General features: G+C 51.3%; 2 protein-coding genes across 2 annotated transcripts in view; one reads left to right on the top strand and one right to left on the bottom strand.

The window, feature by feature from the left end:
• The first annotated feature begins 410 nt into the window (after positions 1 to 410).
• On the top strand, positions 411 to 1,878 carry romo1 (reactive oxygen species modulator 1). Its single transcript, XM_070896499.1, has 2 exons — positions 411 to 569; positions 1,667 to 1,878. Exons 1-2 carry the CDS (start codon positions 439 to 441, stop codon positions 1,773 to 1,775), a joined length of 240 nt encoding a protein of 79 aa, XP_070752600.1. The 5' UTR covers positions 411 to 438; the 3' UTR covers positions 1,776 to 1,878.
• ergic3 (ERGIC and golgi 3) overlaps positions 825 to 23,605 on the bottom strand; it is a 25,658-nt gene continuing 2,877 nt past the window's right edge. The window contains exons 2-10 of the mRNA XM_070894911.1: positions 23,109 to 23,179; positions 20,933 to 21,020; positions 19,487 to 19,606; positions 15,131 to 15,221; positions 13,384 to 13,549; positions 12,870 to 12,927; positions 10,536 to 10,550; positions 5,328 to 5,359; positions 825 to 3,188 (exon numbers count right to left, since the gene is read on the bottom strand). Of these exons, the coding sequence (XP_070751012.1) occupies positions 2,940 to 3,188; positions 5,328 to 5,359; positions 10,536 to 10,550; positions 12,870 to 12,927; positions 13,384 to 13,549; positions 15,131 to 15,221; positions 19,487 to 19,606; positions 20,933 to 21,020; positions 23,109 to 23,179 (890 nt within the window). The 3' untranslated portion in view covers positions 825 to 2,939. The remainder of the gene's footprint in view (positions 3,189 to 5,327; positions 5,360 to 10,535; positions 10,551 to 12,869; positions 12,928 to 13,383; positions 13,550 to 15,130; positions 15,222 to 19,486; positions 19,607 to 20,932; positions 21,021 to 23,108; positions 23,180 to 23,605) is intronic.

Below are 23,605 nucleotides of genomic sequence, written 5' to 3'. Positions count from 1 at the left end.
GAGAGGAGGGAGGGGGGAGAGGAGAGAGGGTAGAGGGAGGGAGGGACGGGGTAGGAGGGAGGAGGAGGGAGGGGTGAGAGGGAGGGAGGGGGGGAGAGGAGGGAGGGAGGGGGGGAGGAGGGAGGGAGGGAGAGGGGGGGGGAGAGGAGAGGGGGGGGGGGAAAGGAGAGGGAGGGGGCGGTTTATAGCTGTCATAATTTGAGAGCTCAGTCGGGGGAAGGTGTCCGGATAGGGCAATGTGAGTTTTTTTTTTAAAAGACCCACTTTTAAAAAAAACAATTCTACGGTGAAACCAAAAACACGGGTGAAGCCAGCATTGTGGGCAGCCCCAATACTCCTGAATCAGGAATTGCTGTCAGTGACAGCTTTCACCAGGGGCAGAACTGATCTGGGATTAACTATCAGTAACAGTGCTGTAACCACTCTGCTCCTCTCTAGATGCCAGTCACAGTGGGACCGTACGGGCAGTCACAGCCCAGCTGTGTCAACAGGGTTAAAATGGGGTTCATGATGGGCTGTGCAGTGGGTATGGCAGCAGGAGCACTTTTCGGCAGCTTCTCGTGCCTCAGGTCAGTACGATTGCCGCTATTGCTGTTTCCTTTCAATGCAAGTACAATTGGGAGGTTTCTTAATCAAGCCGACTACCCCACCCAAAAACCCACCCCCTGCTCGTCTCTAAACCAAAGTTTGGCTCACCGTTGCCCAATTCTTTTTGGATGGGCTGCCATTCTGGGCCGAGCGGAGGCTAGACCAACCGCAAACTTCGAGCGCTCAGTAGCTGATCCAGCTCCCCACGAAATGGGTTTGGCCACCATCAAGTTCCTACTGACACCCGCAGACTTGGGATATGGAAAATGAGCAAAGTGATGGAGCTCGGGATGTGGCACATCTCGGAGTGGGGGGAGTGTTACTTTTCATGCTATACAGACTGCCAGTATTTGCTGATGTGCAATCCCTGACTCCTGGTGGACATGGGAGTTTGACAACCCAAAAGGGGCCGTCGGGATTGTTTGCCGACAGAAAAGTTGGAATGAAATATGAAAGCAGCGGTAAAGTTTACAAAATGACCGGCTGTCTGGTCGGTCATTTATATTTATAATGAATGTCCTACTAACAAATCCAGCACTGCATGAAATCCTTGGCCCCGAAGGAAGATCAATAATCATCAGTTGCCAATGATCGGTATTATTGCGCAGAGGCAGCCAACGACTGCACCGGTGGCAAGTGTCACAGCTTTGCTGGAACTCCACTGCAGTTACCCGTGAGGTTCCGATGAAGACATCCCTTCTTTCCAGTGCGACTTCCCTGGTTTACTATCTCAGCAGGAGGGCGCTCCCTCAGCACGGCACTGGAGTATCCAGCTATGCGGCTTGAGCCACAGGCCAGACAATACTGCCAGCTAAGCCAGGCTGAAAGCCCAAGATTTTCCAGCAGGGCTTTCCCAGCGAATACCAAACTTGACACATTTTGGCTCCATCTCTGTGCGGTGTAAACGCTGGCAACATATTAACTGCTGCACAGTGGGCTGAGAGATTGAGCTCGCTCTGGTAAATCAGCTCAGCCTCACTGAATCGGGCGGGGGTCAGGAGTCAAGTGCATGACCCAGGTGTCGGGTTCCATTACTTGTTCTTGTCTTGGGGTAACCCTGCTTTTGCTCGGTTTCTAGGCTGGGGCTGAGAGGCCGAGAGCTGCTGGGTGGTGTTGGCAAGACCATGATGCAGAGCGGAGGCACGTTTGGAACCTTCATGGCGATCGGGATGGGAATCAGATGCTAACAAAACAATTCTTTCTGAAGTGTTGCAGATAATGTCACCTGTCTGTCCCCTTGAGATTACAAGCTGTATTAATAATGGAGAATAAAGTCTATAATTTACTGTTGCATTGTGTTCTGAAAATGGACGCATCTTTTGGGGTGTTTCTCTCGCGGTAGCTGAACTTCTAAAGGGTCTATAACTCAGAACAGAGTGACGCATGTCAGAGGGGACACAAGCAGTGAAATGGATCTAGTGGGGAGAGCTTTTACTTCAGGAGGACATAGACAGACTGGTGAAAGGGGCAGACACATGGCAGGTAAAATTTAACATAGAAGTGTGAAGTGATGCATTCCAAGAATGAGGAGAGGCAATATGAATTAAATGGTACAATTTTAAAAGGGGGTGCAGGACAAGTTGTTAAAAAGGCATGTGTGATGCTGGGCTTTATAAATAGAGGCAGAGAGCACAAAGGTCAGGAAGTGACTTGTAAAACACAGGTTAGGCCCCAGCTGGAGTATTGTGGCCAATTCTGGGCCCCACACTTTAGGAAGGATGTTGGGGCCTTGGAGAGGGTGTAGGGGAGATTGACCAGAATGGTCCCAGGGATGAGGAACTTCAGTTTTGTAGAGACTGGGTTTGTTCTGCTTGGAGAAGAGGTTAAAGCTGTTCAAAGTCATGAAGGGTTTTGATAAAGTAAGGAGAAATGGTTTCCATTGACAGAAGTACTGGTAACCAGAGGGCACAGATTGAAGGTATTTGGCAAAAGTACCAGAGGCAACATGAGAATTTTTCGACACAGCGAGTTGTGATCTGTAACACGCTGCGGGAGCAGATTCAATAGTTACTTTCAAACAGGGAATTAGATAAATAGTTGAAGGGGAAGAATTTACAGGGCTGCGGGGGGAGTGGGATTAATTGGATATCTCTTTCACAGAGCCAGCACAGGGCGATGGGCTGAAAGGCCTCCTGTGCTCTGTAATTATAAGACAGGTGGATCCTGAGTGAGGATAGGATCTGGCTCAATTGTGATGCCCTCCAAAGTCGGATTGCCTGACACTCATTAAGCCTCTAGAAGAATAACGGCTGCTTGGGAGAGACAGCGGAGGATACCCCACCCATGTGACCCTTTGTGAGGGAGTCAGAGAGGGTGGGGGGAGGGGACGGAAGAGACAGCACCCAATCAAATCATCGACACATCCTGCTGTATTCTTTAAGCTTTAGTCTCTGACGCTCGAAGATGAAGCACTTTGTGCCATGGGTTTTCGTAGCTTGACCCTGGACTCCAAACCTGCACACAGTGCTCGCTGTCCTCACGCAGTTCTGGACTGTTGGGTTACCTTGTTGTGCTGTGATGTTGCTTCCATCCAGGGGATTCACTATTCCTGGATAATCACTGCCGAAGGAGAGGTGTTTGATGTAGTGGGTCATGTTTATCTGGAGGAGAAAGGAGCAGATTGCATTACTCCAAAAGTATTTCCACTACAGGATGCTTTTCCAGACGCATCCCAGTGAACAGCACTGTAGACCCACTGAATGGCATGTTATGCGCATCTCCAATCTTAATCGTTCCACCCTTGGTGGCCGTGCCTTCAGCTGCCGAGAAGCTCTAAGCTCTGAGCACATCCCAGGTGGCAGTGCTGAACTCCAGATACAGTCTCAGTCCAATAGTGCCATCAGACTCTGGGTACAATACACTGCCATGCTCAGAGACAAAGCTCAGAGACTTTGGATAACATTTTTAGTCAGTGCACGAGAGCCTCTCTTTAACCATTCCTCAATTTAACCCCATCACAATCCCGAAAGAACATAGGAACAGGAGGAGGCCATTCAGCCCCTTGAGCCTGTTCTGCCATTGAATTCGATCAGGGCTGATTTGTACCTCAACCCCATTTACCCTCCTTTTGCTCCATATCCCTCAATACCCTTCACCCAACCAAAATATGTCGATCTCAGTCTTGAAATTTTCCATTGACCCCCAGCATCCACAGCCTTTTGCGGGAGAGAGTTCCAGATTCCCACGGCCCTTTGTGTGAAGAAGTGCTTCCTGACATCACCCTGAACGGCCGGGCTCTAATGTTAAGGTTCTGCCCCTTGTTCTGGACTCCCCCTCCAGAGGGAATAGTCTCTCTCGATCGACCCGATCAAATCCTTTAATCATCTTAAACACCTCGATTAGATCACCCCCTCAATCTTCTAAACGCAAAAGGAAATACAAGCTTAGTCTATGCAACCCACCCTCATAATTTAACCCTTTTAGCCCCGGTATCATTCTGGTGAAGGCCGGCATTTATTGCCCATCCCTAATTGCCCTCGAGAAGATGGCCACCACCGCTTTGAACCACTGCAGTCCGTGTGGTGAAGGTGCTCCCACAGTGCTGTTAGGGAGGGAGTTCCAGGATTGTGACCCAGCAACAATGAAGGAACGGCCGATATATTTCCCAGTCAGGATGGTGTGTGACTGGGAGGGGAACGTGGAGGTGGTGGTGTTCCCATGCACCTGCTGCCCTGGTCCTTCTAGGTGGTAGAGGTCATGGGTTTGGGAGGTGCTGCCGAAGAAGCCTTGGCGAGTTGCTGCAGTGCATCTTGAAGGTGGTGGATGGGGGGCCAATCAATGGGCTGCTTTGACCTGGATCGTGTAGAGCTTCGAGTGTTGTTGGAGCTGCACTCAGCCACACTCGTGACTTGTAGATGGTGGGAAGACTTTGGGGAGTCAGGAGGTGAGACACTTGCCGCAGAATACCCAGCCTCTGACCTACTCTTGTTGCCACAGTATTTATGTGGCTGGTCCAGTTATGTTTCTGGTCAGTGGTGATCCCTGGGATGTTGATGGCATGAGGTGATGGTAATGCTGTTGAATGTCATGGGAAGATGGTTAGACGTTCTCTTGTTGGAGATAGTCATTGCCTGGCACTTGTGTGGCACGAATGTTACTTGCCACTTATCAGCCCAAGCCTGAATGTCGTCCAGGTCTTGCTGCATGTGGGCACGGACTGCTTCATTGTCTGAGGAGTTGTGAATGAACTGAACTCTCTGCAGTCATCGGCGAACATCCCCACTTTTGACCGAGGGAAGGTCATTGATGACGCAGCTGAAGATGGCTGGGACTAGGACACTGCCCTGAGGAACTATGGTCAAATGCTACCTTGATGTCAAGGCAGTCCTCTCACCTCACCCCTGCGATTCAGCTTTTTTTTATCCATGTTTGGACCAAGGCTGTAATGAGGTCTATGCTACACCTCTTTGATCATCCCCAGCTTCTCACCATTTAGAAAATACTCTGATCTGACTTCACACTTGGCCACCTTGAATTCCATATGCCACAGTTTTGTCCACTCCATTAATCTATGTCCCTTTGCACCTTCCTGTCCCACCTGCCCCTCCTCTCAGTGAAAGATTCATTATTTGTAGAGACTGTAAATCTATTTATAAATGTGTTTACGATTTCATTGCAAAACACTTTTAAGGACGATGTCTATTTTGGGAGTTGTGTGATTTAACTGTCCGAGGTGCAACACACAATCAGCATTTAGTCGGTTAATAACAATAGTGCTCCGAGACTGACGCTATACCTACATTGTCCAATCCAAAGGTTTGCAGGTCATGAACTAAGAGAAAAGGGGAGAGATAAAAGGAACTAATTAAAAACGGCAGCGAATAACATAATATATATTATATAGAGGATTAAAATCTATTGCTCAGTTCTTCAGGTCACAGCTATCCATCTCCATTCCCCCGTGTCAACATTCCATCATAGCGAGAGCTGCTCCAGCCCTGGTGACCGGTGACCGAGGGGGAGCAGCCCTGGTGACCGAGGGGGAGCGGCCCTGGTGACCGGTGACCGAGGGGAGCGGCCCTGGTGACCGGTGACCGAGGGGGAGCGGCCCTGGTGACCGGTGACCGAGGGGAGCGGCCCTGGTGACCGGTGACCGAGGGGGAGCGGCCCTGGTGACCGGTGACCGAGGGGAGCGGCCCTGGTGACCGGTGACCGAGGGGAGCGGCCCTGGTGACCGAGGGGGAGCGGCCCCGGTGACCGGTGACCGAGGGGGAGCGGCCCCCGTGACCGGTGACCGAGGGGAGCGGCCCCGGTGACCGGTGACCGAGGGGGAGCGGCCCCGGTGACCGGTGACCGAGGGGAGCGGCCCTGGTGACCGGTGACCGAGGGGAGCGGCCCTGGTGACCGGTGACCGAGGGGAGCGGCCCTGGTGACCGGTGACCGAGGGGAGCGGCCCTGGTGACCGGTGACCGAGGGGGAGCGGCCCTGGTGACCGGTGACCGAGGGGGAGCGGCCCTGGTGACCGGTGACCGAGGGGAGCGGCCCTGGTGACCGGTGACCGAGGGGAGCGGCCCTGGTGACCGAGGGGAGCAGCCCTGGTGACCGAGGGGAGCGGCCCTGGTGACCGGTGACCGAGGGGAGCGGCCCTGGTGACCGGTGACCGAGGGGAGCGGCCCTGGTGACCGGTGACCGAGGGGAGCGGCCCTGGTGACCGGTGACCGAGGGGAGCGGCCCTGGTGACCGGTGACCGAGGGGAGCGGCCCTGGTGACCGGTGACCGAGGGGAGCGGCCCTGGTGACCGGTGACCGAGGGGAGCGGCCCTGGTGACCGGTGACCGAGGGGAGCGGCCCTGGTGACCGGTGATCGAGGGGAGCGGCCCTGGTGACCCGTGACCGAGGGGAGCGGCCCTGGTGACCGGTGACCGAGGGGGAGCGGCCCTGGTGACCGGTGACCGAGGGGGAGCGGCCCTGGTGACCGGTGACCGAGGGGGAGCGGCCCTGGTGACCGGTGACCGAGGGGAGCGGCCCTGGTGACCGGTGACCGAGGGGAGCGGCCCTGGTGACCGAGGGGGAGCGGCCCTGGTGACCGGTGACCGAGGGGAGCGGCCCTGGTGACCGGTGACCGAGGGGAGCGGCCCTGGTGACCGGTGACCGAGGGGAGCGGCCCTGGTGACCGGTGACCGAGGGGAGCGGCCCCGGTGACCGAGGGGAGCGGCCCTGGTGACCAGTGACCGAGGGGAGCGGCCCCGGTGACCAGTGACCGAGGGGGAGCGGCCCTGGTGACCGGTGACCGAGGGGGAGCGGCCCTGGTGACCGGTGACCGAGGGGAGCGGCCCTGGTGACCGGTGACCGAGGGGGAGCGGCCCTGGTGACCGGTGACCGAGGGGAGCGGCCCTGGTGACCGGTGACCGAGGGGAGCGGCCCTGGTGACCGAGGGGAGCGGCCCTGGTGACCGAGGGGAGCGGCCCTGGTGACCGGTGACCGAGGGGAGCGGCCCTGGTGACCGGTGACTGAGGGGAGCGGCCCTGGTGACCCGTGACCGAGGGGAGCGGCCCTGGTGACCGAGGGGAGCGGCCCTGGTGACCGGTGACCGAGGGGAGCGGCCCTGGTGACCGGTGACCGAGGGGGAGCGGCCCTGGTGACCGGTGACCGAGGGGAGCGGCCCTGGTGACCGGTGACCGAGGGGAGCGGCCCTGGTGACCGGTGACCGAGGGGAGCGGCCCTGGTGACCGGTGACCGAGGGGAGCGGCCCTGGTGACCGAGGGGAGCGGCCCTGGTGACCGAGGGGAGCGGCCCTGGTGACCGGTGACCGAGGGGGAGCAGCCCTGGTGACCGGTGACCGAGGGGGAGCGGCCCTGGTGACCGGTGACCGAGGGGGAGCAGCCCTGGTGACCGGTGACCGAGGGGGAGCGGCCCTGGTGACCGGTGACCGAGGGGGAGCGGCCCTGGTGACCGGTGACCGAGGGGAACGGCCCTGGTGACCGGTGACCGAGGGGGAGCGGCCCTGGTGACCGGTGACCGAGGGGAGCGGCCCTGGTGACCGGTGACCGAGGGGAACGGCCTTGGTGACCGGTATCCAATGACCGAGGGGGAAGCATTCTGCGTTTTTGTTCAACTGGAAATGGAGCAGTTTAATTATTGTACATTAGCAAGCTGGTTACGTTGGAGCCATTCTGCCGGTTATTTCATAACCATTAGTCTCTGTTGGTTAAAACACTCATTCCATGCAGGGATATTCCTGAAATCAGGGATCAGCAGTGAAAGCCACAATCATTAGTAACAACACTGGCAAAATAGATGTACTAAGTAAAAGTTAAAGACTGATTTCAGCTCCTTACCCCTCCCCCACACCAGTGATTATGTTGGTTGGGAACTGAATTCAATAATCGGAACACTGGGCTCAGTCCAGACAATAATTTCAAGCTGCTGATTGTGGAGAAAGCCCAACTGGTTCAGTAATGCCCCGGGGACGGAGACCAGAGACTCCCACCCAGCCTGATATTCTCTGCAATGGACCTCAGCAAGCCCTCAGTTGTACCAGCACCACCAGCAGGCAGCTAGTTCTGGTTAGCAGCACTGTCCATATTCTGAGATTTCAGTATCAAACACACGGCCGTGTGCCAGTGGAACTGAGAAAGAAAATTGGAGATCAGAATCAATTGCCCATGGCCCTGAAGGGAAAATGGCTTGCACATCCCGGGTACAGTGACACACCAACTGCTACTCACAATCTCCTCCACTTGCTGTAACACATCACAAACAATGTTAATTGGTCAAAGCAAACTCGAGGGAGTGGGACATGCACGGAATTTACAGAATAGGTGCGAGGGGACACAGCCAACAGTAAACTGGCAGTACCAACAGAATAAGGGAAAACTGCCCTTCATCTTGTAGTGCCACCCCCAGCGAGACCTGTACCCACCAGTACTGTACCCCAGTGTTGGTGACAGAGCTGTACCCAGTTATACCCCAGTACCCACCAGTACTGTACCCCAGTGTTATACAGTGACAGACCTGTACCCACCAGTACTGTATCCCAGTGATTTACAGTGACATACCTGTACCCACCAGTACTGTACCCCAGTGTTATACAGTGACAGACCTGTACCCACCAGTACTGTACCCCAGTGTTATAGTGACAGACCTGTACCCACCAGTACTGTACCCCAGTGTTATACAGTGACAGACCTATACCCCCAGTACTGTACCCTAGTGTTATACAGTGACAGACCTGTACCCACCAGTACTGTACCCCAGTGTTAGTGACAGACCTGTACCCACCAGTACTGTACCCCAGTGTTATACAGTGACAGACCTGTACCCACCAGTACTGTACCCCAGTGTTATACAATGACAGACCTGTACCCACCAGTACTGTACCCCAGTGTTATACAGTGACAGACCTGTACCCACCAGTACTGTACCCCAGTGTTATACAGTGACAGACCTGTACCCACCAGTACTGTACCCCAGCTTTATACCCGTGACAGACCTGTACCCACCAGTACTGTACCCAGTGACAGACCTGTACCCACCAGTACTGTACCCCAGTGTTATACCCCAGTGTCAGACCTGTACCCACCAGTACTGTACCCCAGTGTTATACAGTGACAGATCTGTACCCACCAGTACTGTACCCCAGTGTTATACAGTGACAGACCTGTACCCACCAGATCTGTACCCCAGTGTTATACAGTGACAGACCTGTACCCACCAGTACTGTACCCCAGTGTTATACAGTGACAGACCTGTACCCACCAGTACTGTACCCCCGTGTTATACAGTGACAGACCTGTACCCACCAGTACTGTACCCCAGAGTTATACAGTGACAGACCTGTACCCATCAGTACTGTACCCCAGTGTTATACAGTGACAGACCTGTACCCACCAGTACTGTACCCCCGTGTTATACAGTGACAGATCTGTACCCACCAGTACTGTACCCCCGTGTTATACAGTGACAGACCTGTACCCACCAGTACTGTACCCCAGTGTTATACAGTGACAGACCTGTACCCACCAGTACTGTACCCCAGTGTTATACAGTGACAGACCTGTACCCACCAGTACTGTACCCCAGCTTTATACCCCAGTGACAGACCTGTACCCACCAGTACTGTACCCAGTGACAGACCTGTACCCACCAGTACTGTACCCCAGTGTTATACCCCAGTGTCAGACCTGTACCCACCAGTACTGTACCCCAGTGTTATACAGTGACAGATCTGTACCCACCAGTACTGTACCCCAGTGTTATACAGTGACAGACCTGTACCCACCAGATCTGTACCCCAGTGTTATACAGTGACAGACCTGTACCCACCAGTACTGTACCCCAGTGTTATACAGTGACAGACCTGTACCCACCAGTACTGTACCCCCGTGTTATACAGTGACAGACCTGTACCCACCAGTACTGTACCCCAGAGTTATACAGTGACAGACCTGTACCCATCAGTACTGTACCCCAGTGTTATACAGTGACAGACCTGTACCCACCAGTACTGTACCCCCGTGTTATACAGTGACAGATCTGTACCCACCAGTACTGTACCCCCGTGTTATACAGTGACAGACCTGTACCCACCAGTACTGTACCCCAGTGTTATACAGTGACAGACCTGTACCCACCAGTACTGTACCCCAGAGTTATACAGTGACAGACCTGTACCCACCAGTACTGTACCCCAGTGTTATACAGTGACAGATCTATACCCCAGTGTTAGACAATTAATCTCTCTCAGGGCAGAATCTCGAATGAAACTGCTTGTCAATTAGTGGCATTGGATGAAAATTCGGCCAGTCACCTTGTGTTTACTGAGTTCCCATCACACTCCACATATCCATGCAACATCACCCCGATTACACAAAGTACGTGCTGGAACTAGACAGAGCAAAGGGGCTTTTAGGGAAAGAGTTTCACAGGCATTCCAGCAAGTGAGTTTTACTAGATTAGAGAACTATTAAAGGCATGTGAAGTGCAGAGAATCAGGAATTAGTCACTTACTCTCAACAGCATGTACTGCAAGGAAGAAAAGAAACAATTTTTAAAAGTAGAGAAGCATCATAGGGCAAACACACAGAAAACCCCAACTAAATCTTGGAGAATGAAGACGGAGTCACACAGGTACAGTATAAGAATATTGGGAAACAGAGCTTGGAGCTTTTTGCTAAACTCACATTTAATATGCATCACAGATAAGGCCATCTCTGATCACTTCCTTGTATCACTCTCCAGCCACATCCGCTCCTGGAAAAACCTCTTCTCCCAAGTCACTTTCAAACTCCCAACTGCCCAGTCTTTGGCTCTCCATTTGACACGATACTTGTGCAGCTGCCGATCTGCTCAGGCACACTCCCACCTCCACCACTGATGTCCGTGTCCCCAGTAAAACCACTTCTCTTTCCAAGCCTGGTTGTTCCTCCCTGGTACGGCACCCATCTCCAGTCCCTTAAGCCCAAGGGATGCAGATTTGAATGTTTATGGCGGACAACTGGTCCACCCATTCATCACCTGATCTAGCTGAACCACATAAAGCATTATCGGGTCCCGCTCTCCTCTGCCAAAACTGCTCGCTATTCCAGGATCATCCTGGAATGCAAAGATAACTCCCGGATTCTCTTCACTACAAACCATCATCTTAAACCTCTCGCTCTCCTCTCTCCTCCATCCTCACTTCCAACAAGTGTGAGGAGATCATGAACGTCTTTGTCACTGAGATTAGACCATCCATTCAGCTGCCTCTGCCTTCCCTTCCACTACCCCACCGGGCCAAACTTCCCCTCTGTCCTCGCCTTGAACTCGCACCTTTCCCTGGTTTCCTATCTCCCCTCATGCCCTCCGAGCTCATCCTGTCCACGAGACCCACTTCTGCTCCCTCGACCTATTTCCACCAAACTGCTGACCACCTAACTTCCCTTCATGGCCCATGTTAGCCGACATTGTTAACGGTTCCCTCTCCCTCAAATCTGCCGTCATCACCTCTTTCCTTGACCCCTCCGTCCTTGCAAAATACCACCTCATCCCAAACCTCCCTTTCCTCTCCAAAGTCCATGAACATGTTGCCTCCCAAATCAGTGGCCATCTTTCCTGGAACTCCATGTTTGAATCCTTCCACTCAGGTTTCCGTGCCTGCTACCGTCCTGAAATGTCTCTCATCAAAGTCACAAATGGCATCCTTTGTAACTGACCGGGGTAAACTATCCGTCCTCCTCGACCTGTCTGCAGTCTCTGACACGTTTGACCTCTCTATCCTCCTCCAACGTCTCTCCACCATGGTCCAGCTGGGTGGGACTGCACTCGCCTGGTTCCATTCTTATCCCTCTCATCGTAGCCAGAGAATCTCCTGCAACGGCTTCTCTTCCCGCCCCCACATCGCTACCTCTGGTGTCCCCCAAGGATCTATCCTTGGCCCCCTCCTATTTCTCATCTACATGTTGCCCCTTGGTGACATCATCCGGAAACACAGCGTCAGTTTCCACATGTACGCTGAGACACCCAGCTCTATCTCACCACCACTTCTCTCAACCTCTTCACTGTCTTAGATTTGTCACACTGCTTGTTCGACATCCAGTGCTGGATGAGCAGAAATTTCCTAATTAAATATTGGGAAGACCAAAGCCATGGTCTTCAGTTCCCGCCACAAATCTCTGTTCCCAAGCCACCGACTCCATCCCCCACCCTGGCCACTGTCTCAGATTGTTCACATCCTCAGTGTCCAATCAGATCCTGTGCTGAGCTTCCCACCCATATCCTCTCCATCGCACGTCTTCGCCCCTACCTCTGCTCATTTGCTGCTGAGCTCACCCAATCTCTGTGCTCCTTATTCTAACTTGCACCATGTCCCATTCACCCATCACCCCTTCTAAAATTCTCTTCCTTGTGTTCAAATCCCTCCATGGTCCCACTCCTCCCTATCTCTGTAACTTCCTCCAGCCCTGCAACCCTCTGAGATCTCTGCTTTCCTCCAAATCTGGCCTCTTGGGCATCACCCGATTATAATTGCTCCACCATTGGCGGCCATGCTATCAGCTGCCTGGACCCCAAGATCTGGAACTCCCTCCCTAAACCTCTCTGCCTCCCCTCTTTCAAGACCCTCCATAAAACCTACCTTTTTGACCAAGCTTTTAGCCCTGACCTAGTATCTGCTTCTTGGGCCCAGTGTCAATTTCCATCCATTACATGTTGTGAAGGGCCTGGTGACATTTCCTACGCTAAAGCTGCGATATAATTGCAAACTGTTGTACCTTCCTTGAACAATTGGCCCAAAATCCACTGTGACAGGCACATTCACCCACCCAACCTAAACAAACTCTGGGAGAATGTGGGGCTTCCTCTTACCATGGACATGCGACTGCTGAAAACTTTTCCCAGGAGCAAAATGGAAATTCCCAGCCACCTGATTAACAAGAAGTGAAAAGATAGGAGTCAGTAAAAAAAAAAAGTAACCGACACTGAACCACAGACACTCACCGCAATCACCATCCCCGGTAACCGACACTGAACCACAGACACTCACCGCAATCATCATCCCCGGTAACCGACACTGAACCACAGACACTCACCGCAAACCGACACTGAACCACAGACACTCACCGCAATCACCATCCCTAGTAACCGACACTGAACCACAGACACTCACCGCAAACACCATCCCTAGTAACCGACATTGAACCACAGACACTCGCCGCAAACCGACACTGAACCACAGACACTCACCGCAATCACCATCCCCGGTAACCGACACTGAACCACAGACACTCACCGCAATCACCATCCCCGGTAACCGACACTGAACCACAGACACTCACCGCAAACACCATCCCTAGTAACCGACTTCAAACTACAGACACACCTTGTTGACCTCCAGGAATCCGTAGACCTGGCAGCCCTCGTTCTTCTGCTCCTGCAGTTTCTGGGTGAATCCTTCCCTCATGCACTGCTCAATGGTGTCTGCGTTCTTGAACGCCCAGCCTTTCCGCCTGTAGGCTTCACGTACATCTGCGCACGTGTTACAGCACCTGCACGGACCAATCAGCACGTGTTACAGCATTTGCACAGACCAATCAGGAAAGTATAAGCATGCGCAGGAAAGTAACAGCGTCTGGGGCGCACGGGGTGGTGTCGGTAGATCAATAGTTGTCAGCTGAAAAGGGCCGATTACCCGCCCTGCGAGCTCACTCCGGAACATCATCCCAAAGGTCACTTTGCATCTGTCTTCACTAAAGAAGTAACAGAGAGTGCTGATAAGGGTAGTGCAATAGATGTTGTATATATGGACTTTCAAAACATGAAGTACCATATAACAGACTTATTTGGAAAACAAAGGGATTAAAGGGACGGTGGTGAATTGGTTAGGAAATTGGCGAAGGGATAGGAGCCAGAGGGCAGTGGTTAATGGATGTGTTTCTGACTGGATGCAGTGGGCCCCAGGACTTGGGTACAGGGAGTACAATTTTAAATTTTGCGGATGATACAAAACTTGGTAGGTAGTAAATAGCGAGCATGACAATAGCAGACTTCAGGAGGACACAGACAGACGGTGAAATGGGCAGGCACATGGCAGATGCAATTTAACGCAGAGAAGTGTGAGGTGATTCATTTTGGTAGGAAGAATGAGGAGAGGCAATATAAACGAAAGGGTACGATTGTAAAGGGGGTGCAGGAACAGGGAGACCTGGGGGTGTCTGTACACATATCACTGAAGCTGGCAGGACAAGGTGAGAAGGCTGTTAAAAAGCATCTGGGATCCTGGGCTTTATAAACAGAGGAATACAGCACAAAAGCCAGGAGGTTACACTAAACCTTTATACATCACGGGTTAGGCCCCAGCTGGAGGACTGTGGCCAATTCTGGGCCCCACACTTTAGGTGGGATGTTGGGGCCTGGGAGAGGGTGCAGGGGAGATTGACCAGAATGGTCCCAGGGATGAGGGACTTCAGTTACGGGGAGAGACTGGAGAAGCTGGGGCTGTTCTCCTTAGAGCAGAGAAGATCAATGGAGATTTAATAGCGATGTTGAAAATTGAGGGTTTTGATAGTGAATGAGGAGAGACTGTTTCCCGTGGCAGGAGGGTCGGTAACCAGAGGGCACAGAAATAAGATAATTGACAAAAAGTTTGGGGAGGGAAATGAGAATGTTTTTTTACACAGCAAGGTGTGATGATCGGGAACGCGCTGCCTGCAAGGGCAGTGGGAGGAGATTCAATAATAGCTTTTAAACAGGGAATTAAATAAATAGTTGGAAACGGGACATTTACAGGGGTATGGACAAAGACCAGGGAGTGGGACTAATTGGATAGCTCTTTCAAAGAGCTGGCACAGGCCACGATGGGCGGAATGACCTCTTTCTGTGCCGTTAAGATCCTAACTTGACAGGCAAAGTCCATAAGATATTTGACTGTAGAAAGCATCACAGCCTAGCCCTGTACTGCCCTTGTCCGACATCAGGGGTTGTAATCAGGAATGGGACAGTTGGTCAGTTTTCCTCTCTCCCAGTCTGGGGTGCACTGTAGCTCTCTGGGGACTGGATCCGGGATCCTCCTGGACTCCAGCTCGAGAGGCTTCCTCCTGCACTATCCCTGTAGTCCGAAGATCACTCACTTCATGTCCTCGGACTCTGCCCCATAACAGCTCTCACATCGGTCTGGGTCCAGCTTCGTGGAATTCATCACCTCCTCCTGCTTCCCCAACTCTGGTAATAGAGAGACAAGTAAAACACGGAACCAGTGAGAAACAAGACGTGGAACACGGAGCCAGAGAGCAACAAAATGTGGAACCAACGTTTCCTCCAAGCCGCAGTTGTACAGCTGTGTCTGACACGCAGCCTGGGACTGGCTTCGACAAGGTAAAGTTTTCCCCCTGTACGAAACGTTGAATGGGCCCCGCAGCCAGTGAGAGGGATCCCACATACAAATTTTTTAATTAGGGGGAACCGTTGTATGGAACACGGACCCACTTTTATGTTTATAACTGACACACAGGTTAACGTGTATTTATATAGCACCTTTAATGTAGTAAAACATCCCAAGGTACTTCCCAGGAGGGTTATCAAATAAAATTTGACACCAAGCTACATGAAGGAGATATTCGGAAAGGGATAGGTTTTAAGGAGTGTCTTAAAGAAGGAAAGAGAGGCGGAGAGGTTTAGAGAGGGAATTCCAAAGCTGAGGGTCTCAGCAACAGAAGGAACCAATGGTTGAGCGATTACAGTCAGGGATGCTCAAGAGGGCAGAGTTAGAGGAGTGCACACATCTTCGCGGGGGATTGAGGGGCTGGAGGAGATTGCAGAGATAGAGAGGGGCGAGGCCATGGAGAGATTTGAAAACAAGGATGAAAATTTTGAAATTGAGGTGTTGCCAGTGTAGGTAAGCGAGCACGGGGGGGGGGGGGGTGGGGGGGCGCGGGAAGTGTGCATGACCCCGGGGGCCCGACCCAGGGGAGCCGGAGCGGGCTCTGACCCGGGGGATTAGAAACATAGAAAATAGGTGCAGGAGTCGGCCATTCGGCCCTTCTAGCCTGCACCACCATTCAATGAGTTCATGGCTGAACATGCAACTTCAGTACCCCATTCCTGCTTTCTCGCCATACCCCTTGATCCCCCTAGTAGTAAGGACTACATCTAACTCCTTTTTGAATGTATTTAGTGAATTGGCATCAACAACTTCCTGTGGTACAGAATTCCACAGGTTCACCACTCTCTGGGTGAAGAAGTTTCTCCTCATCTCGGTCCTAAATGGCTTACCCCTTATCCTTAGACTGTGACCCCTGGTTCTGGACTTCCCCAACATTGGGAACATTCTTCCTGCATCTAACCTGTCTAAACCCATCAGAATTTTAAATGTTTCTATGAGGTCCCCTCTCATTCTTCTGAACTCCAGTGAATACAAGCCCAGTTGATCCAGTCTTTCTTGATATGTCAATCCCGCCATCCCGGGAATCAGTCTGATGAACCTTCGTTGCACTCCCTCAATAGCAAGAATGCCCTTCCCAAGTTAGGAGACCAAAACTGTACACAATACTCCAGGTGTGGCCTCACCAAGGCCCTGTACAACTGTAGCAACACCTCCCTGCCCCTGTACTCAAATCCCCTCGCTATGAAGGCCAACATGCCATTTGCTTTCTTAACCGCCTGCTGTACCTGCATGCCAACCTTCAATGACTGATGTACCATGACACCCAGGTCTCATTGCACCTCCCCTTTTCCTAATCTGTCACCATTCAGATAATAGTCTGTCTCTCTGTTTTTACCACCAAAGTGGATAACCTCACATTTATCCACATTATACTTCATCTGCCATTCATTTGCCCACTCACCTAACCTATCCAAGTCACTCTGCAGTCTCATAGCATCCTCCTCGCAGCTCACACTGCCACCCAACTTAGTGTCATCCGCAAATTTGGAGATACTACATTTAATCCCCTCGTCTAAATCATTAATGTACAGTGTAAACAGCTGGGGCCCCAGCACAGAACCTTGCGGTACCCACTAGTCACTGCCTGCCATTCTGAAAAGTACCCATTTACTCCTACTCTTTGCTTCCTGTCTGACAACCAGTTCTCAATCCACGTCAGCACACTACCCCCAATCCCATGTGCTTTAACTTTGCACATTAATCTCTTGTGTGCGACCTTGTCGAAAGCCTTCTGAAAGTCCAAATACACCACATCAACTGGTTCTCCCTTGTCCACTCTACTGGAAACATCCTCAAAAAATTCCAGATTTGTCAAGCATGATTTCCCTTTCACAAATCCATGCTGACTTGGACCTATCATGTCACCTCTTTCCAAATGCGCTGCTATGACATCCTTAATAATTAATTCCATCATTTTACCCACTACCAATGTCAGGCTGCCCGGTCTATAATTCCGTTTTCTCTCCCTCCTTTTTTAAAAAGTGGGGTTACATTGGCTACCCGCCACTCCATAGGAACTGATCCAGAGTCTATGGAATGTTGGAAAATGACTGTCAATGCATTCGCTATTTCCAAGGCCACCTCCTTAAGTACTCTGGGATGCAGTCCATCAGGATCTGGGGATTTATCGGCCTTCAATCCCATCAATTTCCCGACTAATAAGGATTTCCCTCAGTTCCTCCTTCTTACTAGACCCTCTGACCCCTTTTATATCCGGAAGGTTGTTTGTGTCCTCCTTAGTGAATACCGAACCAAAGTACTTGTTCAATTGATCTGCCATTTCTTTGTTCCCCGTTATGACTTCCCCTGATTCTGACTGCAGGGGACCTACATTTGTCTTTACTAACCTTTTTCTCTTTACATATCTATAGAAGCTTTTGCAGTCCGTCTTAATGTTCCCTGCAAGCTTCCTCTCGTACTCTATTTTCCCTGCCCTAATCAAACCCTTTGTCCTCCTCTGCTGAGTTCTAAATTTCTCCCAGTCCCCGGGTTCACTGCTATTTCTGGCCAATTTGTATGCCACTTCCTTGGCTTTAATACTATTCCTGATTTCCCTTGATAGCCACGGTTGAGCCACCTTCCCTTTTTTATTTTTACGCCAGACAGGGATGTACAATTGTTGTAGTCCATCCATGCGGTCTCTAAATGTCTGCCATTGCCCATCCACAGTCAACCCCTTAAGTATCATTCGCCAATCTATCCTAGCCAATTCACGCCTCATACCTTCAAAGTTACCCTTCTTTAAGTTCTGAACCATGGTCTCTGAATTAACTGTTTCATTCTCCATCCTAATGTAGAATTCCACCATATTATGGTCACTCTTCCCCAAGGGGCCTCGTATAACGAGATTGCTAATTAATCCTCTCTCATTACACAACACCCAGTCTAAGATAGCCTCCCCCTTAGTTGGTTCCTCGACATATTGGTCTAGAAAACCATCCCTTATGCACTCCAGGAAATCCTCCTCCACCATATTGCTTCCAGTTTGGTTAGCCCAATCTAAAGGCATATTAAAGTCACCCATGATAACTGCTGCACCTTTATTGCATGCATCCCTAATTTCCTGTTTGATGCCCTCCCCAACATCACTACTATTGTTTGAAGGTCTGTACACAACTCCCACTAACGTTTTTGCCCTTTGGTGTTCTGCAGCTCTACCCATATAGATTCCACATCATCCAAGCTAATGTCCTTCCTAACTATTGCATTAATCTCCTCTTTAACCAGCAATGCTATCCCACCTCCTTTTCCTTTTATTCTATCCTTCCTGAATGTTGAATACCCATGGATGTTGAGTTCCCAGCCCTGATCATCCTGGAGCCACGTCTCTGTAATCCCAATCACATCATATCTGTTAGCATCTATTTGCACAGTTAATTCATCCACCTTATTACGGATACTCCTTGCATTAAGACACAAAGCCTTCAGGCTTGTTTTTTTTAACACCCTTTGTCCTTTTAGAATTATGATGTAGTGTGGCCCTTTTTGTTTCTTGCCTTTGTTTACTCGGCCTTCCACTATTGCTTTTTACCTTTCTACCATCTGTTTCTGACTCCATATTACTTCGCCCTATCTCGCTGCATAGGTTCCCATCCCCCTGCCATATTAGTTTAAACACTCCCGAACTGCATTAGCAAATGTTGAGCGGGCCCCGACCCGGGGGATTGAGCGAGGGATGAATGTGACACCCAACACTCTGAATAGCCACAACCATTAAATGCCGGGCTTATAATGCAGCTGATCATTGGGGAAGGTACCAGGGGCACTGGCCCAAGTGACGGACCATCAGTATAAACACAATGGGCGCACTTATCCTGGGACTCGGGCATTGCAGAGAAACAGCTGGAGTTTTGCTCCGATGGTCTGGATCATCGTAAGCCCCTCCCAGACACGTCAACAATGCTGTGCATTTACATTGCACTTTTAATGTAGAAAAGTCTTCCAGTTGCTTGCCCTGCTCTATCCATTCGTCCACTTGAACTGTATTTGAAAGGTGTGTGTGGGGGTACAGAGATGGTCACTGCCTTCCCCCGTCTGTTCTCACCATGTTTTTCCACCTCCGGACTGACGATATTGCCCACCAGGTCCAGTCTCTTTTTGAAGAGGTTGTGTTCCACATCGAGCTGCTGTTCCCCAGCCACGTCCATTGCATCGATACTGAGATCTGTTGGCGGACATGGAGAACCCCCATTAACACTGCCTCCGCCACTGCGATATCCCACACAGGGAAAACATGCTGCAGTCGTTTGGTGATTACACTCGGGCACTGTTGTCCTCGAAGGGTTTTAGCAACTTCCTTTTTGACCTTTTGGTCTTGTATGGTCCTCTCCATACTTAGCCGAGAGAGGCTGGGAGGGAATCGCCCTGTCCCCAAGGCTCCTCCAGTGTTGTCCTGCCCCTCTCGCCTCACCGCAGCCAGCAAACACTCACGCACTTCCTGCTGGAGGTGTCCTATGCAACAACAATTTGTATTAACACCGTGCCTTTGGAAAAAGGTCCCCCGGTACTTTACAAAGGTAGGAGAATAAGTCTGTACAGCAAGCCAGTGAATGAGATAGTTGTGGGGGGGGGGGGGGGTTAGATGGGGGGAAAGGGCGACAAAACCTTGGAGATGTAGAGAGGTTTAGGGAGGGAATTCCAGAGTTTGGGGCCCAGGCAGCTGAAGGCACGGCCGCCAATGGTGGAGTGATTATAATCAGGGATGTGCAAGAGGCCGGAATTGGAGGAGCGCAGAGATCGTTGTGGGCCTGAAGGTTACAGAGATAGGGAGGGGCGACAGCCATGGGGGGATTTGAAAACAAGAATGAGAAATTTAAATTTAATGTGTTGCTGGAGAGGGAGCCAATATAGGTCAGTGAGCACAGGGGGTGATGGGTGAACGGGACTTGAGAGTTAGGACACAGGCAGCAGAGGTTTGGGAGGACGGCCAGGTGAGCAGAGGAATAGTCGAGTTCGGAGGTTACAAAGCATGGATGGAGACGATCGATGTTACAGATGCGGAAGTAGGCGGTCTTAGTGATGGAGCGGATATGGGCCGGAAGTTCATCTCGGGGTCAAATAGAACGGCAAAGCAGGGGATGGGGGAGTGAGGCTGGGGTGGCGGGGAGAAGAGTGCGAGGGGAGGGGGGAGTGCGAGGGGTGGTGCGGGAGGGGGGGTGGGGGGAATGGGGTAAGCCGGGGGAGGGGGGGCACGAGGAGGGAGGAGGGACGGGCGACCCGGGGGGGTGGGGGGGGGGGGGAATGGGGTAAGCCGGGAGAGCGAGGAGGGAGGAGGGACGGGCGACCCGGGGGGGAATGGGGTAAGCCGGGAGAGGGGGGGGGGGGCGAGGAGGGAGGAGGGAGGGGTGACCCGGGGGGGAATGGGGTAAGCCGGGAGAGGGGGGGGGGGGGGCGAGGAGGGAGGAGGGGGGGGCGACCCGGGGGGGGGGGGGGGGGGAATGGATGGAGTGGAATCACCAAACGAGTGGAGGATATATTTACAGGTACTCACAGGCACAGGGCATGTGTGGGAAAACGGTATCAATATTGATCTTCAGCTTTTCGCCACGTGACGTATCCACATAGAGCTCAGGGTGCACCTGGAGGAGAGATCATCATTAGCAACATCTCCACCAGGGTACAATTAGTGACTAGAAACAATGCATCGCCCTTTAACCACATTACCTACAATCGGCTCCAGTACAGTTTAAGCTGGTGCTTGCGTTCAACATGTGGGTATGGTTCTTAATGAATACTTTGCGACTGTTTTCACAACATTGCAATCGGAGAGGAGTGTGAAATATTAGATAAATTAAACAGAGAGAGAGAGGAGGTACTAAGGGGTTTAGCATCTTTGAAAGTGGATAAATCTTCATTTAGAAAGACACGGATTAATCAAGGACAGTCAGCATGGATTTGTTAAGGGAAGGTCAAGTCTGACTAACTTGATTTAATTTTTTAAGGAGGTAACGAGGGTCGATAAGGGTATTTGCATTTGATGTTGTGTATATGGATTTTAGCAAGGCTTTTGATAAGGTTCCACATGGCAGATTGGTCACAAAAGTAAAAGCCCATGGGATCAAGGGCAAAGTGGCAAGTTGGATCCAAAATTGTCTCAGTGACAGGAAGCAAAGGGTAATGGTTGATGGATGTTTTTGTGACAGGAAGGATGTTTCCAGTGGGGTCCCTTGCTTTTTCAGGTATATATCAATGATTTATAATTAAATGTAGGGGGGTATGATTAAGAAGTTTGCAGATGATACAAAAATTGACCATGTGGTTGATAATGAAGAAGAAAGCTGTAGACTGCAGGAAGATATCAATGAACTGGTCAGGTGGGCAGAACTGTGGCAAATGAAATTCAATCAAGTGTGAGGTAATGCATTTGGGGAGGGCTAACAAGGCAAGGGAATACACAATAAATGGTATAAAACACTAGTTAGGCCACAGCTGGAGTACTGCGTGCAGTTCTGATCACCACATTACAGGAAAGATGTGATTGCACTAGAGAGGATACAGAGGAGATTTACGAGTATGTTGCCGGGACTGGAGAATTTTAGCTATGAGGAAAGATTGAACAGGCTGGGTTTGTTTTCTTTAGAACAAAAGAGGCTGAGGGGAGACCTTATTGAGGTGTATAAAATTATGAGGGGCCTAGATAGAAAGGGCCTATTTCCCTTAGCAGAGGGGTCAATAACAAGGGGCATAAATTTAAAGTAATTGGAGGGAGGTTTCAAGGGGATTTGAGGAAATGTCTTCACCCAGAGGGTGGTGGGGGTCTGGAACTCACTGCCTGAAAGGGTGGTAGAGGTAGAAACCCTCACATTTAAAAAGTACTTGGATGTGCACCTGAAGTGCTGTAACCTGCAGGGTTACGGACCGAGAGCTGGAAACTGGAATTAGGCTGGATAGCTCTTTGTCGGCCGGCACAGACCAGATGGGCCGAAATGGCCTCCTTCTGTGCTGTAAATTTCTATGATTCTATGATTGTAGGAAACGGCAGGTAACAGGCTGACTGTCATGGCGGGTGCGTTAGACTGTGCAATTACCCTGCCGCAAAGCCCTTCCCTTAAAACAAGCAAACTGGCTCTGGGACTGGGCAGCTCCTCTCTGCATGGGAGACCAGGGGGTCACATTGAACCTTATACTGTGAACAGATATTCACCCTGGACTATCCATTGGTCCAGTAGAAAGTTTATTTCGACAGGAATCGCAGGTATTTATCAGGAATTCCCATTCGCATTTTCTTTGTACTTTAGGGGTAAAAGCAAAGCTTGCAGTCCTGGTGTGGGGACAGGCAGCTCCCTGCCATCTGCTCTGAAAACCGCCACTGTAATCAGACTCAACACTCCATGGAGCTGGAACTGATCTCACGGGTCCACTTCAGTGTGGCAAACAAGCAGCATTCAAACCAAATGTTTATGCAACTGTCCGGCACGGTGCCAGAGGTAGCAGTAACTCAGCATCTCCCACTCCTGTGGGCAGACACACCAGGGACTGGGGGTAAGCTCTCGCTCTCACTGAGCATAACGGCTCTCCACCACCTCAAATCACCAGGAATAATCAACCCCTCAGCTTACTGTAAATAACGGATAATAAATATTGAAATAACATTAAAGGAACAAGTGAAGCATGTGGTGAGATCAGACACAGGAGGAGCCAGGGTCAGTACATTGGGCAACACTCACCTCCTTCGTGAGATAGTACTGGAGTTCCGAGAAAAAGAGCAGCAGCATAATCAGACTGCTGACCACTGTGACTGGGGAGGAAAGAGAAACACAGTTACAGACTGCGATACAGGCTCCTCGCATTAACACCCCAATGTCAGCTGTCCCTCTCCCGCCTCAGAGTCACAAGCTTGAGGGTTCAAGCCCCAGTCCAGAGACTTGAGCACGAAATCCAGGCTGACACTCCAGTGCAGTACTGAGGGAGAGCTGCACTGTCGGAGTTGCCATCTTTCAGATGAGATGTTAAACCAAGGCCCCGTCTGCCCTCGCAGGTGGAAGTAAAAGATCCCATGGCACTATTTCGAAGAGCAGGGAAGTTATCCCTTGGCCAATACTTATCCCTCAGCTAACAGCAGCAATGCAGGTGATCTGATCATTTATCACATTGTTGTTTGTGGGAGCTTGCTGTGCACAAATTCACTGCCATGTTTCTTACATTGTAACAGTGACTACATTTC

Source organism: Pristiophorus japonicus, chromosome 12 (assembly GCF_044704955.1).
Source record: "Pristiophorus japonicus isolate sPriJap1 chromosome 12, sPriJap1.hap1, whole genome shotgun sequence".
Taxonomy (NCBI): domain Eukaryota; kingdom Metazoa; phylum Chordata; class Chondrichthyes; family Pristiophoridae; genus Pristiophorus; species Pristiophorus japonicus.
Note: the sequence above shows the minus strand (reverse complement) of the source record. Positions and strands in the feature narration are given on the sequence as shown.

Bases quoted from the DNA above. Each gene is read 5' to 3' on its own strand.
- romo1 (XM_070896499.1), top strand. From the start codon at position 439: ATGCCAGTCACAGTGGGACCGTACGGGCAGTCACAGCCCAGCTGTGTC. The intron at 570-1,666 runs GTCAGTACGATT...CTCGGTTTCTAG, and splicing joins GGCAGCTTCTCGTGCCTCAG to GCTGGGGCTGAGAGGCCGAG.